Below are 18,496 nucleotides of genomic sequence, written 5' to 3'. Positions count from 1 at the left end.
TCAAATTACCTGGTTCCAGGTTCCCCTTGGAAGGAGGTGGAGCCAGCAGGCCCTTGGGCCCCTGGCTGCCTCAGGCCTGGGTGAGTCCTGCTGATGTCTGGCGGGTTACCCCTGGCTAGGAAAAGGGCTTTTACTGGGGATTTTCATTGACTATCTGTCCCCAGGCCCCAGCTATGGCCCTCCTACCACCTCTGGACCCTAGACCCCCTTCAGAGCCCCTCAACCACCCCCCTGGAGCCCCTAGGGAACTGAATCTCGTTGGATGCGCCATCTGCCTGGCATCTGGAGAGGAGAGAATCAGGTAGGGGTTGGGGCTTTTGAAACTTGGGTCCCAAAAGGTACAGGGGTAGGGCAGGGTGGATAGTGGGTACCTGGGATCACCCGGGGGCCTGTCAATGTCCCCTACCTCCCAGGCAGGAACAGGCCCAGAAACAGGGGCAGGATTCCTTGGACCCTCTTGAGCACTTCCAGGGTGGGCTGAGGGGCAATGAGCCTGCTACTGGCCCTTCCAGACTGCCAGCGCCCTCTGCCGGTGAGGACCCAGCAGGGGGCAAACACTATGAGGTGAGCTGAGGTGCCCCGGGACCCTGTGCCAGCCCCACTTCCTCTCTGTCCCCCAGAATCTGCCCTCCACATGGGAGATGAAGTGATGGTGCTGGGGAAGTGTTGGGCATCTGGGAGGGGAGGGCCGCTCTAGAAAATGCTTCTTTACCAATCACTAAGGAAGTATCTCATTATTTTACCAACTGAGAGAGCATTATTTAATTGCTGGCTTGCGTGCGGCCCTGTTCCTTGTAGGGGTATCCAGCTCCATCGCCCCCTCCCTATCCAGACCCCCAGGCCCCACATGTCCAAGTTTCCAGGAGCGTTGAAAACCTGGAGACTTTGAACCAGAGGGCCTCAGGCCTGGCTCTGCTGGGAAGGACTCCAGGTGGGAGCAGCATTGGTGCAGATCCGGAGGTGGATTCTGCTGCGGAGAAGCATCCAGAAGACAGGAGCCTACAGAAGAGGAGTGGCAATGGGAATGGGGGCAAGGTCTTGGTTGGCCCACCAACCCTGACTCAGGCCCCTGTGTTCCCCAGTGCCCCATCTCTGCCCGCGACGTATTGGAGGTTGACCAGGGGGACCTGCACCTTTGCCTGTTGGGGCTAGGTCTCCAGCTGCAGGACCTGGAGCGAGGCCTGGGGCCCTGGGCATCAGCCCAGAGCGGAATGGTCCAGCTGCAGGTGGGCAGTGGGAAGCCAAGATGTAGGAGGGTGGGCAGGGCCTCAGGAGTGAGTGTCAGCTTCCTGGGGTAGGAAATGGGTTTATTCTGTGTTCCAGGTGTCTAGATAGGAAAGGGACGGTGTGACTCTAGGTCCCAGGTCTCTGGTCCCTGGTGTGTGCGCGTGTGGGAAGTGATGCCAACCCTGTGTACCCAGACCCTACAGGCAGACCTGCGTGGGGCAGCTGAGCGTGTGGATGCACTGCTGGTGTTTGGTGAGGGGCTGGCACAGCAGAGTGAGCCTCAGGCCCGGGCCTCCCTGGAGCAGGTCCTGAGGGTCCTCAGAGCCCACCGAGACAGCATCTTCCGGCGGCTCTGGCGGCTGCAGGCCCAGCTGGTCAGCTACAGCCTGGTATGGCCCACCCTGGCGGTCCCTGGCTCTGGTGCCAATCCCACAACCCTCATGACCTCTGTCCTCTGACCAGGTGTTCCAGGAGGCCAACATATTGGACCAGGACTTGGAGGTCGAGGGGGACTCGGACGGGCCAGGACCTGGTGGAGTCTGGGGGCCCCGGGCACCCAGTAGCCTCCCTACTCCTGCAGAGTTGGAGTGGGACCCGGCAGGGGACGTTGGGGGCCTTGGGCCCTTGGGGCGAAAGACACCCTTGACACCAGGGGCTCCCTGTGAGCTGTGTGGCCACAGGGGCTCTCAGGGCAGGGGACAAGGCCTTGAGGTGAGACGGGGCGGGGCAGGGGACGACACCCGTGTGTGCCTCCTAGCAGGGTCCTTCCCTTTCAAGGAGGTCTTAGTGGCTCTCTCCCCCTCTATCTCTGTCGGAGTCTCTTTCTCTCTTGGTGTCTCAATGTTTTCCTCCCTCCCTCTCTCTCTCTCTCTGTTCATCTCTCTCACTTTTCATTTTCTTCTCTTCTGTCTGTATCTACATTTCTTCATTTTCTTTCATTCTCCCCCTCACTCACCCCACTACAGCCACACTAGCCTCCTGGCTGTTCGAACATTCCAAATTCACTCCCATCTCAAAGGCCCCAGATGATGCCCAGCTCACTCCTCAGATGTCACCTCTTTGCAGAGGCCTGCCCTGCCCTCTCTCCTTCTCCTCTTGCTTTATTTCCTAAGAGCAATGACCACATTTTGACATATATTTATTTATTGGTGCATGGTCTCTCTCTCCTGCTAGAATAATGCTCCATGGATGCCAGGACTGTGCCTGTTTCCATGCCCACTGTGTCCCCAGCTCCTAGAAGAGTGCCTGGCATGTAACAGACACTCATTAAATATTTGTTGAATGAATAAATAATGTCTCTCTTCTCTTGGTTTCTTTGGCTCTGCCCCTCTCTTCGTCTCTCCTCAAGATCTCTCTCTTCCTCCAGAATCTCATCTCTATGACACTCCCCATCCTGGCCCCTCCTCAACTTTGGGTCCCTTTGTCATTGGTTCTCCAAGGATCCCACACTGCTCTGTCCCCACAGGACATGCTGCTGTCAGGCCTTAGCCACCGGAAACACTTAGCAGGGCATCGAAGACGCTCCTTGCTCCGGAAGTCTCAGGTGAGCTGCTCCTCAGCTAGGTGTATCGCTCAGGAATCTTGATGGCAAGTGGCGGAAACCCAGCCTAGATTGAACTGCATAAAAAAGGGGATGCTGTTTTTTCATGTAACTGAAAAGTCCAGGCGCTGCTGAATGCAGGACCTCAAATGCTGTCAGGGCTCAATCCCTCCCTCCCTTGGGCTCTACTTCCCCAAGGTGTTTTCCTTCTCAGCAGAATGGCCACCCCAGTGGCTACACACTCACTTCCCACTGGTCTACCCACCCCAGGGGAAGGAGCATGCCGCCGACCTTCAGGCAGCAAAGTTGCAGGGCTGACTCCCACTTGCCCAGCTTGGGTCATGGCCTCTACTCTGAACCAGTCACAGTGGCCAAGCTCATGGAGGACTCGGATTGGCCAGATCTGGGTCACATGCCCAATCACTGAATTGGAGGTGTGGGGTCAGGAGAGTGAGGAGGTGTGACCCCATCCCCCTCAAATTAAGCCACCGTTACCAGGAAAAAGAGGATCAGATGAAGGGCAGGTACAAACAGACATTCACCACATTGGAGGGGGTCCATGTGGGGTCCTGGGGATGGGGGATGGGGGGGCCAGGAATGGAGGAGAAGTAAGCCCAGCCCTGTTGGCCTGTAGTAGTAAGAGAAAGTCCACACTGAGTGCCACTTCCATCCATTCTGCTGCTGGGTGCTGTCTACCTTTAGGACAAGAAGAGGCAAGCATCTCCCCACCTACAGGATGTGATGCTGGAGGTAGACCCTGGGTGAGATGCCTGGGAGATGGGTCTGCGGGTGTGGGGACAGGGCTCATGGTGGCAGCCCACGTATTTGCATAACACTGCATTTCCCTTCACAGAGCCCCTGCTCCTGCCTCCAGGCGGCCCCTGACCTTCCTCCTTCTCCTCTTCCTCTTCCTTCTCCTGGTGGGTGCCACAGTGCTCCTGCCCCTGTCAGGGGACCCCTGCTCCTCTCCCGCCCGACTGGCCAGGACACCTTACGTGGTGCTCAGCTATGTCAATGGTCCCCCCCCAGTCTGAGGACACAGCCCAGGCATATGTAATAAATGGTCACTGTCAAAGGATGTGTCTTAGTCCGTTTGGGCTGCTATAACAAAATACTATAGACTGGGTGGCTTATAAATGATAGACATTTATTTCTCACAGTGCTGGAGGCTGAGAAGTCCCAGATCAAGCTGCCAGCAGATTTGGTGTCTGGTGAGGGTCCACTTCCTGGTTCGTAGGCAGCTGTCTTCTCGCTGTGTCCTCACATGGCAGAAGGGGCAGGGAGCTCTCTGGGGTCTCTTTCATAAGGGCACTAACCATTTCCACCTCATGACCTACTCACTCCCAAAGGCCCCACCTCCTAAGACCATCATATTGGGGGTTAGGATTTCCACACATGAATTTTGAGGGGACACATTCAGTCTGTGGCAGACGTGTGAGGATATCCGGTGCTCGAGGACCTAGAAACTAGCACACAGTCCCGATACGTCTGGACAGCCGCCTCCACAGACCCCTTTGCCTTGAGCACAGGACACAGAACTGAATCAGCCCATCTTGGGTTGGGGTCCCTCGGACCCTGAGGCAAAAGATTCAAGCACAAGTAGCTCATTGGGGAGAGGGTCCCAGCAGACGGACAGGAAGCAGGGGGATTGGGGAGGGGGTCCCAGCAGACGGACAGGGAGCAGGGGGATTGGGGAGGGGTTCCCAGCAGACGGACAGGGAGCAGGGGGTGAACCAGGGACGGGAGTTGATGAGCTGGTTGCCACTCTGGGCACCTGGGGCGCCATCCCACTGGGACCTCCAGCAGACTGTGTGGGACACGCTCAAAGTTGTTCCACCCTAGGGGTGAAGAAGTTGTGACATTTAGGTACCAGCTCCCATTTCTCACTGGTTACAGCTTGTTCCTGGAGATGTTAACTCCCCGGCACTTCCTGCCTTTCCTGCTTCTAAAGGCCAGCAGGCGGAGAGGCACTGGAGCTTGCCACAGGAAGCCAGAGGCGTGTAGGGAAGGATGCAGGTGACGTGGGCGAGTTGCCTCTGACCTGCATCCATACAGGTGCTCTGCTCAAATTCTCCATGGGGGGCCCCCAGGCTGGGCCATCCCTGGCGCAGGACTGTGAAACCCCCTTTCCTGGGTCTTGATGACACCAGGATGAATTGCCAGGGCTTGGTCCTGGAGTCCAGCCTCCAGCCCCAGGTGTCTAAGCTCCTGTACTCTCCAGAGCTTCAAGTGTCAGGACAAGAGGTGGAGCAGAATCAGAGTCAAGAGCAGAGGCGGGAGCCCTGTGCTAGGCTCCTGGCTATGCACTTAAGACAGATCTCCTCTCCTTAATTCTCACAACCACCCGATGATGTGTCCCCACTTAACAGAATGGGAAACTGAGGCTCTAGATGGGAAGCCACTGGCCTGAGGCCACATAGAGAGCTAGTGACTGAAGCCCAATCTCCACTGATTTAAATAGAAATGGGAATTTATTTTCATGGGTAACTGAAAAGTTTAGGACTTCAGGCACAAGTCGATCCAGGGGCTTAAATGATATCTCCAGTTCTTTTCTCTGGTTTGGCTTCATTCTTATCCTGGTGGTGGCCAGCGTGTCCCTCAAAACCTCCGAGCATACATCCCTCTGATTTAGCAGCCAATAGGAGAGTCCCTCTTCCTTTAGAGTTCCAACCACAGTCCCAGAGCTGGCTCCCCTGGAGACTCCAGGTTCAGGGAGAAGTCAGGAGGCAAACCTGGGTCTGTCTTGTTTCAAATGCCAGGCCAAGTCTCTGTCCCCAACCACGGAGGCATGGTTTCCCTGGGGACACTGCAAAAAGGGCCGGCAGTCTTGGCAATATTGACCCAAATGACCGGGTAATGGAGCAAATCTGTGTCATCCATTCATTCATTCAACATTGACTGAGAGTCTGCTATGAGCCAGGTCCGGGTCAAAGGGCAGGGCTGTGACAGTGAGCAAGACAGGCTAAAGTCCTGTCCCTGTGGAGCTGACATTCTAGTCGGGAAGACCAACAGTAAGTAAAAGAAACAGGTAAGTATGTAATGGGTCCGATAGTGATAAGCGCTAAGGAGAAAGAGGGGGCAAAGGGGAAAGGGGCTACGATTTAATCAGGGTGGTGGAGAAAGGCATCAGGGTGACAATTATGTCATCATGTTCTAACTATTGTCGTTATAGCAAATCCTAGTGAGGAAACCAGCCACGGTGGGGCCTCCGAGTAGTGCTGTCCAATGGAAAGAGAATGTGAACCACAGATATACTTTTAAATTTCCTAGTAGTCACAGTGAAACAGTAGAAACAGGTGAAATTAATTTTAATGATTTAATTTATATTCTCTTTAACCTGATATATCCAAAACATTATCACTTCAACATGTAATCAGTATAAAAATGAGGTACTTTACAATCCTTTTTTCTTACGAAGTCTTTCAGACAATTAATTTTCAACAGATAAAATGAAAGGTAATCCTACCAAAACAATAAAGTTGTGTTTAATGGAAAAAAAATATTTTACACTGCTTCAGTTTTAACATTTAAATGACTTAAAACTTATAAAATTAAAAAGAAATCCTCATTTCAAATGCTCAAGTCACAGGTAGCTCCCAGGTACCACACTGGGCAGTGCAGACCTGAAGGAAGAGTATTCCAGGTTGAGGGAACAGCAAGTGCAAAGGCCCTGAGGTAGGAGTGTGCCTGGGATGTGAGAAAGCCAGTGTGGCTGGAGCATGAGTCGTGGAGGGGGAGAGTGGGAGGTGAAATGAGAGAGGCGATGGAGCCAGATCAGGTGAGGCCTTGTGGACCACAGTGAGGACTTCTAGTTGAGTGAGATGGGCACCACTGGAGTTTGTTTTGGTTTTTCAGTTTTCATTCTGCTACTTTTTGAACTTGTACAAAAGGAGAAGGAACAGCATTACAAGTCCTCCTGGACTCATCTTCAGCTCCAATCGTTATCAACTCAGAGCCAATCCCATTTAATCCTCCCAGGCACCCACTCCCCGAGGAGTGGGAGAGGAGCTGAGATGAAAACCGAGGCTGAGAGAGAGGAGCAAGGTGCGGAGGTCCCGAGGTGAGTACTAACTGGAGACAAAGCTGAAGTAGAAGCCACACGCCCAAGGGGCAGAGCCTGTGCTCTGGGGCCCTCCAGGCCCCAGTGGGGCCCTTGCGTGTCTCCCCTTGGCCCCCTCCAGGCCTTTCCCCACACTGGTCCTCCTGCTGAGAAGCCTATCCCCACCTTCTGACAAATTACATCTCTTCAAATTATAATTCTGCAACTTTCAACCCCATTTGATAACTATTTGGGCACCTGCCTCCCCCACAGGGTTTAGGGCAGAGTCATGCTTCTCTTCTGTCCATCCTCCCTTTGGTCTGAGGGCTGGGCTCCTTCCTAACGTCCTCCTCCTCCTCCCAGCTGCATCTGCTAAGAAGTCGTCTGCTTTCCACTTATTTAACCAACATGGGTGCAAATACAGCTCAGGGGTGCAAAATGCAGTACCCAGAGAAAGTCTAGGGCAGGCGCACACGGGGACACGGGAGGGGGTGTGCCTGTGGTCTGCCCGCCCATCTCTCCTCCCCAACCCCTGGGCCTTGCTGACAAAAATCCCAGCTTGTAGCTGAGACTGGACTCTGCTACCAGGCTTGATCTCCCCACCACTGCCTCAAGGATTCCCAGCCAGGCCTCTTCATTTCCTCTCCTGCCTCACTGCCCTCCATTAAGGAGTCAGCTGGGGTTTCTTTGGGGTCAAACCAGGATGGGTCCCATGGATCTGCCCAGTAGAGAGAACTATGCTGCTGGAACCAATTTGCCAGTCTAGACAGCTCCCTAAACCCAACCCTCCCAGCGGGTCACTTCTTGGTTTGTGGGGCATCTTCAAAAATCCCCAAACACATAAAATCTTTAAGACCACCGACAGGGAAGTAAGCACATCCCAAATTTTATTCCCTTTGTTCAACAGTCCTGAAGTTGGAAGGGCACAGGAGCCACGATGCCCCCTCAGAACCATCAAGTAGAGGTCTTGAGGGGTCTTTAGTTGATCGGCTAGGGTGAGACCCCCTAACCCCTTCCTCACCGGTTCTAGTTTGTCGCAATAATTGGGGGAAAGTTTTCCAAAGGGGGATTCGGGGCTTCTCAACGTCCATAAAGGCATCTTCCCAAATTCCTCAGCAAAAAGTCTGCTACAGGAGAGGGGAGTTGAGGAGCCAGGCATCAAAAGGGTGTCCCAGTCTCTTTCTGTCCAACGAGGGCGGTGGGGGCGGGGGGGAGTCCTGACTCCCCTTGCCTTGGAGTAAGTAGCTCTCAGCTTGACACAGTCCAGCCAGCCGGCGACCCAGGCCGCCCCAAGCCCTCAGGGAAGAGTCCGACCCGTTACCGTGGATCGGGCAGGCTCGGACATCTCTCGCCATCCATCATGGGTGTCTCTAGGCCCTCACATCGCCAGGAGGTCTCTCCGATTCCCCCAGTCCATGGAGCTAGTCTCTCAAGACGTCTCCCCTTCCATCAGGCGGGTTCCTCGGTCCCGCCACGCAGTCAGGCTGGCCCCCCGGCTGCCCTGCGCCATCGGGTGAGCTCTTCTGCCTGTTACCGTCCATCAGGCGGGGTCTCTGGTGACCCCATGCCGTCGGGAGGGCTCCTTGGACTGTTACCATCTTCAGGCGGGGTCCCCGGGACCCTCGCGTCCCGGGGCTCCTCGGTCGGGCCCCGCGGGCGCACGAAGGCACCCATGGCCGTGGCGTGGCCCGAGCGGAGCAGCTGGAGCTGGCGCCGCCCGCGGCGATACAGGTACTCGATGCGCAGGACGTCGGAGCGCGGCAGGCAGGCGTGCTGCCGGAACTCGGCCCGCACCCGCGCCTCGGCGCCCGGCTTCCCGCGCGCGGCGCGCAGCAGCTCGCGGTACAGGCTCAGGACCTGCCTCTGCAGCCGGCTGGGCCGGCTCATGGCGGCGGCGGGGCCGGGATCGCGCGCAGAGGAGGCCGCGCCAACCGTGGCGCCGTGGCGCTGGGCGAGATGGGGGAGCGAGGCAGCGAGCACTTCCGCCCCGCGCGCTCCCACAGCTCTGCCTCCCGCCTCCCTCCTCCCTCGCCCTCGCGCCCCATTGGCTGTCGCTGCAGTGACGTCACAGGGCTGGGCGTAGGGGGCGGAGCGGCTGGCTGGCGGGCCCGCCTCACCGGGAATTTGTGTCCTTGAGGGGACAGTTCTGGGATCCCGGAGGAGGAGAGGGCTAGGCGCTCGGACTCTTAGATTTTGGGTCGGAAGGGGACTGGGGTCCTGACCTAACTCCTGGGTCGTGGGAGAGCAGGGAGCTAGAGGTTGGAATCCTTTTGTTCCCCAGGGCGCGGCGGCACGGGAGAGAGAAGACAGGCACACGCGTGTTTTTGTCATCAGTTATTTATTAAAACGATCGCAGGAAGCTCCGTGCGGTCCCACCTCCAGGGCCGGCGTGTGTCGTGGGTCCCAGCCCTGGGGACGCGCAGACGGACGGAGTCACGCGGGGAAGTGTTGAGTCACGGCCGGCAGGAGAGCTTCTCTTTACAGTGGGAAGACAAACGGAAAGGGGGTGGGGGCTCCAAGCCCCCAAAGGCAGCCTGTTGGCAGGGAGTTGGTCTGGTAGCTCCCTCTGCTGATGAGAGTGAGGTCCTGGGGCAGGAGAGGGAGGGTCCTCAGCAGCTGTGGAAGCCCTGAGTCCGGCACGCCTGGAGCACGTCGACTGGGCTGGTGCCCCGGAGTCCTCCTGAGAGTATCAGGTCGTCAGCCGCAATTCCGTTGGTGTCCCCGCAGGCTGCCCGGAGGCGTCCTCGTAACGTGGAGGGCCACCGCCCCCTCGGGCACCCAGAGCATGAGGGACCGCTTGACGATAACCCCAGAGCCCTCCGCCCAGCGTGCGACCACGCCCCCGCACGACTGGGCCGGGAGCCGCGCGGGGCGTCGGTTCACCTGCGCAGAGGGGAGACGGGTCAGAGGCCGGGATTAGGGCCGGAGTCTGGGAGTCCGCGGGGCTTCAGAAACCACTGTGTAGGGGCCGGCCTGGTTGCGCAGCGGTTAAGTTCACACGCTCCGCTTCTCAGCGGCCCGGGGTTCGTCAGTTCGGATCCCGGGTGTGGACATGGCACCGCTTGGCACGCATGCTGTGGTAGGCATCCCACATATAAAGTAGAGGAAGATTGGCACGGATGTTAGCTCAGGGCCAGGCTTCCTCAGCAAAAAGAGGAAACTGGCAGTAGTTAGCTCAGGGCTAATCTTCCTCAAAAATTAAAAAAAAAATTAAAAAAAAAAAAAGAAACCACTGTGTAACTGTAATGGGGTTTCATAACACTATTCTCTCTTCTGTGATGCTTGAAAATTTCCATAATAAACACTTCCCTAAAAGGGAGCTTTAGAGGGGAAAAAACAGCCTCTGGAACTTGTCAGGTCTCTCACCTCTTGTCTTCAAAATCTAACATTCTCTGTGCCAGGCGCTATTCCAACTGCTTTAATATTTTACTATTCAATTCATAAGATAATGTATGACACAGTACATCAATAAAATTTGCAAAATAATACGATGCAATTTATATTTTAATATACTGTCACCAAATTTATATTATTTTATGTAATACATTTATTTTAAAATAGTGAATGTTAAAATAGCTTATTAAATATTTACAATGATATTAAATCCCACCAACACACTGACAAGGTGGATCTGCAGCCTATATGCCTCTTGCCTCTTACTGATTAGGAAAGAGACCCAGTAGGGCTGGCCCCATGGCCGGGTGGTTAAGTTCCCTCTCTGCTTCTGCGGCCCAGGGTTTCACTGTTAGGATCCTGCGCGCCAACATGGCACCGCTCACTGAGCCATGCTGAGGTGGCATCCCACATGCCACAACTAGAGGGACTCACAACTAAAAATATACAACTATGTACCGGGGGGATTTGCGGAGAAAAAGGAAACATAAAATCTTAAAAAAAAAAAAGAAAAAAAGGAAAGAGACCTAGAGAAGTCACAGAGCTTGCCCAGGTTCATGGAGCTGGTGAGTGGCAGAGCCAGGTTTGGATCCTGGGGAGGAGGGGGTACTGGATTCGTGACCTGTGTTCTTAACCACTCTGCTCTATACCTTGTCTCTCCAATAATAATATAAAAGAGGCTGCGAGAGCAATCACAGCTCATACTTACAGAGCACCTAGTGTACACCAGCACTTCACATGTATGCTCACAGCTGCCCTATGAAGGAGGTACTATTCTTATGACTGCTTTTTGTGGATGGGCAAACTGAAGCATAGAGAGGGGCTGAGTCACGTGCCAAAAGTTACACTAGAAGTTTAAGAGACACAGTCCGGGGCTCTTGGCCCTACAAGCAAAGCTCTGGCTCAGCCTCCCTGCCAGATTGTGGCAGATGCCCCAGGTGCTCTTGCTGGCCCATCCTCTGGCTCCTCCAATTGCTTCACCTCACAGCTGTGTTCTGAGTCTCAGCATGGGATTTCAGGCATGCTTTCCCCTTGCTTAGAAACACTATCCATTGTGCCTGCCCAGGTTCCTGTTCTCCTGCTGCCCTCCTGCTTCCGGGTTCCTTGGGGAGCCAGGTGTCCTCCACCCCGGCCTCCCTCTGCTGGATTCCCAACTTCTCCTTGTCTAGTTTCTTCCTATCAGCAGTTAAACATCCCTGAGTTTCTCCCATCTGCAAAGCAGCATCATAATAAATCAGTTCTAAGATAGCCTGGCCCTCTGCCTCTTCCTGGCTCATCTCTAGTCTCCTCTGTCTTCAAGGACAACTTGTCAAGAGAAGCGTCTATGCCTGCTGTCTCCCCGTAAGCCTCATTCCTCAACCCTGTAGTCCAGGAGCTGCCCCCTACTGTGATTTCCTAAGTCACTCATAGCCTCCTTGGTCCTAAGTCCACCGCATTTGGTGGGCTGTCTTAGACTCACTAGCTGATTTTCACCACAGTCCCCAATACAGTCCCTCCTTTGTCCTGGCCTTGTTCTGCAACGTTCCTCCCTGCTCTGTTCCCCAGCCTAACTGCAAGTCTCAGCTCATTTGTTACCTCCTTCAGAAAATCTTCACCAACCCCCTAAACTGGGGGCACCTCTGGGCTCCCACAGCCTGCCTGTGCTTCCCTATCCCAGCCCTGATCGCTCTGGCCTCTGCTTCCCCGTTACAGCTCTGACCACTCAGTCAGTAGTTCCCAGGAGTCCAGTAGGTCTTGGAGCAAGGTGGACTCAGGGGGTCCTGAGAAGTTTATGTAGGGTCTAGAGGGTCCTGGGAGATCAGGGCAAGGACATTTAGCCAATGGAGGCCAATGTGAGATTAGAGGGTCATGGGAAACCACTTCTATGTTAAAGGCTACTGAAGGTCAGTGAGGGGTCAGTAGGCCCCAGGGATCAGTGCTGTGTCACACAAGGGTCTTGGCTGGCATTGAAGAAGTCCCTTACCCATATTTCCTGATTGGGTCCCACAGCCGCATAGCCATCCCTGAAGCCGATGGCCTCCCGCAGTGCAGCCAGGACAGGATGGGAAGTCAGCAAGGACATGGAACCAGTCAGGATCTTGGGGCCTGGAACCCATCAGTGTGGCTAGCTCAAAGGCACAGGGCGTAACAGGCCTGGGTGCAAGCCCACTAAAGCTATCCAAGGTGATGAAGAGACCCCCGGGCACCAGGTGACATGCGGCACCCTCCCCAGCCTCACAGCACTGCACACCCCCATCCAGGATGCAGCCTGTGCTCTGTGGGCAGGAAAAGGGCTGGCACTGGAGGCCTTGGCCACACAAGCACATCCAGCATTCCTGGCAGCCAGGCAGGACCAGTACCTCCCCAACCTGCAGAGACAGATAGACTCAAAATCGGACCCAAAAGACCATCCTGAACATCAACAAAAAAGGAAGCATATGTCTAACACATATCACAAAGCACTAATTTCCCTAACATATCAAGAGCTCCTGGAAATCAGAACGAAAAAAACCAACAACGCAATATAAAAAAAAGAGCAAAAGGTATTCAGAAAATTAATAGTATAGGAAATACAAATGTTTCTTAGGCATTTGAAAAGATGCTCAACCTCCTAATAAGACAAATGCAAATTAAAAATCCATTGAAACATCGTTTCCATATGAGGAGGGCAAATCCTTAAAAATGTGATGCATTTCTCCAGTTGCTCCCCAAACATCTTCTATAACTGTTCTTTGCAAACCAGGACCTGATCTAGCTTTGTGCACTGCATTGGACGGTTGTGGTATTTTAGTCTCTTCATCAATGACAATCCCTCTGCTTTTCACTTGTGTGTGAAAAGCCCTACAAGCTCGCCGAAGATTCTGACCTGCGGCTAGCGTTGTCAGCACTGGCATGCAGTGGACACGCAGTGACAGTATATCTGCTCTTATGCCTTGTTCCTCCCAGTGTGGGCATCTCTTCATTCCCAGAGTCACTGAGGTTTAAAGACCCATGCTTTTTCCTTTCCAGTGGCCCCTAATCTCCAAGACAACTATGTCAACCATCCTAACGGGGTTTTCTTTACCTCCTAATGGACTCAAGGAGCTGCAAAACCTTGAAGGGAACACTGCCCGCCCAGGGTCCATCCATGCTAACAGCCTCCGTCCGAGGTTCTTTGGGGAACTAGCCCCACTCTCAGTCTATGGGGTTGCCTAGGTGATTTATCTACTCTCTGGCTCCATCTCTGGGCACATGCCCCAGGCCTGGCCAATCAGAGTACCCCCTACTTTGGCCTCTGTGTTGGGTTTAGGGATGGACAGATAACCTACGCTGCACAGTAGGAGTCGGCCCTTAGACTTCCGCTGGAGCTGCTGAGAGAGAAGTGCTGTGTTCCCACTGAGGTTGCTAAACTGTGCGTTGTAAAGCTGAAGCAGCTGCGACCACCACTGCCCCCCAAACAGAGAAGTGCTTTGAGAATGAGGCTATGCTTGTCTTCAAATATCCATCCTCCATTTCTCCCCTAGAATTACAATTTTTAGCTGCACACATGGCCACCCAGCTAAAGATATGCTTTCCAGCCCGTTTTGCAGCCAGATGCGGTCCTTCCGTGAAGTTCTGGCCAATGGGAAGTGAACAGAAGTGCTAAGTGCCACTTCTGGGGGGTGCCCTTAAAGAGAGGAGGCCTGACTTCCTTGTCCCCTCTTTTTTCCCTTCCAACCTGCTCGAATATAGATGTGGTGGGGAGCAGATGAGGGCAATACCACAGGGGAGGCAGAGCCACATGACAGAAGAAGCCTGTGTCCCTGACTTGGAAGAACCAGACTGGTTATACTTGAACTGTTCATGAGAAAGAAATAAGCTCCTATCAAGTCTAAGCCACTGTAATTTTGAGCATCTCATAGCAGGTGGACCTAGAGCCTACTTAATATAGAAGCCAACACAGAAAAAGGAAAAGGCAGGGATGAAAGATAGAGGCTTGAGTCCTGGTGACATCCTCGGAGTCCCTGAATCCAGCCATGCCTGAGCCTCAATTTTACACAAATAAAAGTCGATATATTCGCTGTTGCATTTAAGATAGTTGGCATTATTTTCTGGCAGATACAACTGAAAATGCTGACTGATACGGCCTGGTTCAGGGAACATCTTAGGATGAGGTATGGGAGACTCCGCGCCAACACGCCTGGGCCTGGAGACCTCTCTTACAGGGATGGAGTGTCCATGGTGGAAGCAGTCGCAGTGGTCCTGGGACACACACTCTGTGCCACCAAAGATGAGGCCAGGGTCATACTCACAGCCCTCATAGCATCAAGTGGACCAGCAAGCAGGGCTGGCAGGCGGGACACAGCCCCCTCACAGGGCCGTGCACAGATGCCATAGTGGCTTTAGGGTGGACAAGTCAGGGCTGCAGGTGGATGTCTAAGGAAAGTACTTATGACTGAAGTTTCCCTTTGCAATCCTATTACCCCTGCCCCAGCAGGCTAGCTTCCCATCGATATTTTCCAACCTCCACCCCTTTGCAATTACAGCTCCCTTTCCTTTGGATGCCCTTCCCACACACTCTCTTCAGCTAATTCCATTGATGTCAGGACTTCTCTGATCCCCATCAGGAGAGGGGTGGCTTCCTGCCAGTCCACAACTTGCCCCAGAGCTTGTGGCCCCTCCAGGGTGTCATGGGCATCCCGCCTCCCGGCAGGCTGCAGTACAGGCTGTGAGGGCATCACAGAGGCCAAGATGCTGGCCATGGGTGCGACATATGTCCTGCAGGCGTATCCCGAGGAAGGCCTTGGGGCTGATATGGCCTGGGCAGCAGCCAAAGGGACCATCTGGTGCCTGTAGGAGTCCATGCAGTTTGGGAGCATTGAAAATCTGGGCAAGCGCATGGGGCAGCTAATGCTAAAGCCGAGGCTGGGCCTGGATGGTGGATGAGGGTAGCAACCAGGCCTGTGGGCCAGGATCTGGTGTCCAGGGGCAGGTAGAGGGGGCCAACATTGCCACCACCGAGCCATGCTAGCCAGCCGTGGAACATGGAAGACACAGTTAGGCACACCCAGTTGCCCCAGTCTTACATGAGATGCAGCCCACAGGCTGTGTGCACCACCACATGGCGGCCCTCCAGGGTGGCCCAGGCCCCGGCCCCGGCAGGACCCAGGGCAGCTGGCAGCACTCACCATCCACCTGTGGAGAAGGAAAGGGGTCAGGACTGGGCTGAGAAGGCTGAGCCTGCTCCCATGCCTCCCAGGAGCCTGGACATCCCTCCAAGTTGTGCCACAAACCAGCTGTGAGACTTGAGTGAGGGACTTAGCCGCTCTGAGCTTCAGTTTCTCCATTTGTAAAATGGGAGGATAAGAGTACCTGCTTCATAGGGTTGTTGGGAGAATTAAATAAATTAACAAAAAGTGCTTAGAACAATGCTGGGCATATGGTAAGTGCTTTATGACCCGAGCCAAGATCAGCCAAATGCCAGTCAACTCACAGACATGTGAATGAGAAAGCTGGTTGGGGTAAGTCACTGAAATTTTTGAGGTTGCTTGTTATGCAGCATTAGCTGACTGATACAGTTGCTGGAAGGATTAAATGAGATGATACATGTATGCTCATACATACATGCCTAGCACATAGTAAGCACTAAATAAATCCCAGAGCCCCTTCTCTGGCCTTCTCTTCCTCATGCTGCTGACCACACCCCTTTTTGAAGCTCTCTCTGTCTCACCACACTGAGTCTCACCACACTCCTGCCTCCCTCCTACTGCTCTGCCTAGTCTGCACCACACTGCCCTATAAGGCCCTGGTCTTTGCGCTTGCTGTTCCCTCTGCCTGGTTTGCTCCTTCCCAGATGTCGACATGGGTCCCTCCCTTACCTCCTTCAGACCTCGACTCAAATGTTACTTTCTTGGTGGGGCCTTCCTCATTACCTGATTTAAGATTCTAAACCTCCGTCTCCCTATTGTCTCTTCTCCTTGTTTTACTTTTCTTTATAGTTCTTACACTCATCATCTGATGTATCACCTATTTTACTTATGTATTTACTTATTATCCGCTTCCCTGGAGGAATGTGTGCGCGTCCAGAACTTGCTCACCGTTGAATCCTCCAGAGATTCTCCATAGCTATTTATTGAAGGAATCCTAAATGACTGATTTTATCCAATCCTGTGTAGGAGGTGATCATACAAACACGAACAAGGACCCTTGAGGGAGCCATCACTGTGTTCCAGGCAACGCTTCCACCTTGTTATATACTGGCACCATCTTTCAAACCTGGAAGGCAAACATGTCCATTTTACCATGGGGGAAACTGAGGCACTTCCAGGAGGAGGAGGAGGCAGGGCCTGGGCGCAGTCCGCCGGCAGGTACCGCCGAGGACGCCGACATCAGCGCGGTGTAGCTGCAGGGGCGACCGGGGAGGTTGAGGCGCAGACCGAGCGGCCCGGCCCCATCGCCAGCCACGTCTAGGCGGGAGGGCCAGGCACTGGGGCGTGCGGGGCGGGCAGGCAGGTCCAGGCAACCGCAGGGCTGAAGGGCGCGGGCACCGTGAGCGCGCGGCCGTCGGAGGCGAGCACGTGCGCGGGCCCGGCGAGCGCGCGGGGGGCCGGGCCGCGGCGCACGTCCCCGCGGAGGCCGCACACGTGCCCGCGCCCGGGGTACCGGCCGGCGCCCAGCGTGCGGTAGCGGCTGCGCGGAAGCAGCCGCTCTTGGCCGCCGCCTGCAGGGGGCGCCGCTCAGCACCAAGCCCCTGTCGCCCTCGCAGCCCTCAGCGCATCGGCTGCCGCCCGGGCACAGGGTCGCAGAGCTCGGGCCGCACAGCTCGGAGCGCGAGAGCGGCAGGGGTGGGAGGGTCAGAGACGAGGGCACAGAGATGGAGACGCGGGGGAGAGACCGCGAGGGACGGAGAAGGGGGTCGGCCGGGGACACAGACTGAGAAACAGGCGGGGTGGGGGAAACAGACGGGGAGGCAGAGATGGAGGATGGCGGGGAGGGAGAGCAACACGGGGGCACGCGAGGAAGAAAGGACGAGGAACAGAGAGAGTGGGAAGGCGAGGTAGGGATACAGTGAGGCGCAGAGAGGGAGACTCGGAGAGCGACCAAGAGTCACGGGGGAGATAGACAGTGAGAGAGAGAGACAGGCACGAAAGACAGAAAGATCTTGCTAATTAAACTGCCGCCCCTCCGGGTCTGGCCGCTCTTTCAAACCTCGTCCTCCAACTCTTCTGCAAGCCCCGCCCTTCTTGGCTCGGCCCGCCCGCCCAGGCCGGAGCTGCTCCATCCGGCCTCCCGCTCCCTTCCCCGGGTGGCCCATCCGAGCTCGGCCGAGCTTCGCCCTCTCTCTGCCCAGCCCCGCACGCTCGCGGAAAGAGTCGCGCGTCCTTCAGGGCCGCAGGCGCGCGCGCAGAGCCTGACAGGCGACAGTGTAGGCGACCAGGACTCGGCGGACGGTGCGGCGGGCGCCGCGATGGCCGCACATGTCGTCGAAGCGGTCGTCGAGGAACCGGAGCGGGTCCAGCGCTGCGCAGCACGGCCCACGGGACCCTCGGCCGCCGTCGAGCGGCCCGCAGTACGTGTTTGCGGCAGAATGGGTACGCGCGGCCACGGAGGCGGGGCCCGGGCAGACGGGTCCGCAGGCCCGGCCAGAGCCCGGCACCTCTGTCACCTTCCAGGCACCAGGCAAGGGCGCGGGCGAGCCGCTCGGGCCACCTGGTCGCAGGGGCCGCACAGGTAGGGTCCATGGGGCCTCGGCAGCGTCACACGTGCCAGGCTGCCCCGATCATATGTCAGCGAGAGGTCGAGGTCTGAGTCTCCGCAGAGCTGTTGGCTCCAGCCATAGGCGCGGAGGCGGTGGCCGTGAAAGAAGGGCAGTGATTCCAGAATTCTGTACACCTACAGGGAGGGCATGTGGTTGGGGACATCAGGGAAGGCGATGGTGACGGTCAGCAGAAATTCTTGGACTTGTCAGCGAAGGATCAGAGGGCTCAAGGAGAACATTAGCGGTGGGTTAGCAGCGGTAGTCATTAAGGATCATAGAAGGATTCAATGGGAGGTCAGTTGGAGGCTAAATGGAAGGTCAATAAAAGATTCAATGGGATCAATAGTAGAGTGATGGGACAGTCAGAAGTAATGAGGCGTCAATGGGAGATCAATGAGGGGTAAAAAGAAAATTAGGGAGTCAGAGGGTAGGGTCAGTGAGGATCAATGGGAGGATCAAGAAGAGGGCAAAGGGAGAAAGTGGATGGACAAATCCTGAGGATCCTGAGGATCCAGAGAAGCCTTAGTAAGTGGCTTTGGGTGGCAATGGGGGGGCTCAGCTGGAGAGTAAATGGGGGTGGAGTCAGGAGGCAGTCAATGAA

General features: G+C 55.3%; 2 protein-coding genes across 2 annotated transcripts; one reads left to right on the top strand and one right to left on the bottom strand.

Annotated features, from left to right (window-relative positions):
- Positions 1-40: 40 nt before the first annotated feature.
- Positions 41-3,845, top strand: SYNE4 (spectrin repeat containing nuclear envelope family member 4). The gene is made up of 8 exons (XM_070499525.1): positions 41-301; positions 414-564; positions 1,083-1,226; positions 1,422-1,616; positions 1,690-1,938; positions 2,531-2,770; positions 3,470-3,528; positions 3,621-3,845. Exons 1-8 carry the CDS (start codon positions 174-176, stop codon positions 3,799-3,801), a joined length of 1,347 nt encoding a protein of 448 aa, XP_070355626.1. The 5' UTR covers positions 41-173; the 3' UTR covers positions 3,802-3,845.
- Positions 3,846-7,676: 3,831 nt separating this feature from the next.
- SDHAF1 (succinate dehydrogenase complex assembly factor 1) lies at positions 7,677-8,868 on the bottom strand. The gene has a single exon (XM_044759485.2). It carries the CDS (start codon positions 8,691-8,693, stop codon positions 8,337-8,339), a length of 357 nt encoding a protein of 118 aa, XP_044615420.1. The 5' UTR covers positions 8,694-8,868; the 3' UTR covers positions 7,677-8,336.
- Between the last annotated feature and the right edge of the window lie 9,628 nt (positions 8,869-18,496).

This window comes from Equus asinus, chromosome 26 (assembly GCF_041296235.1).
Source record: "Equus asinus isolate D_3611 breed Donkey chromosome 26, EquAss-T2T_v2, whole genome shotgun sequence".
Classification (NCBI taxonomy): Eukaryota; Metazoa; Chordata; class Mammalia; order Perissodactyla; family Equidae; genus Equus; species Equus asinus.
The sequence above is the reverse complement of the archived record's forward strand: the minus strand, read 5'-3'. Positions and strand labels throughout refer to the sequence as shown.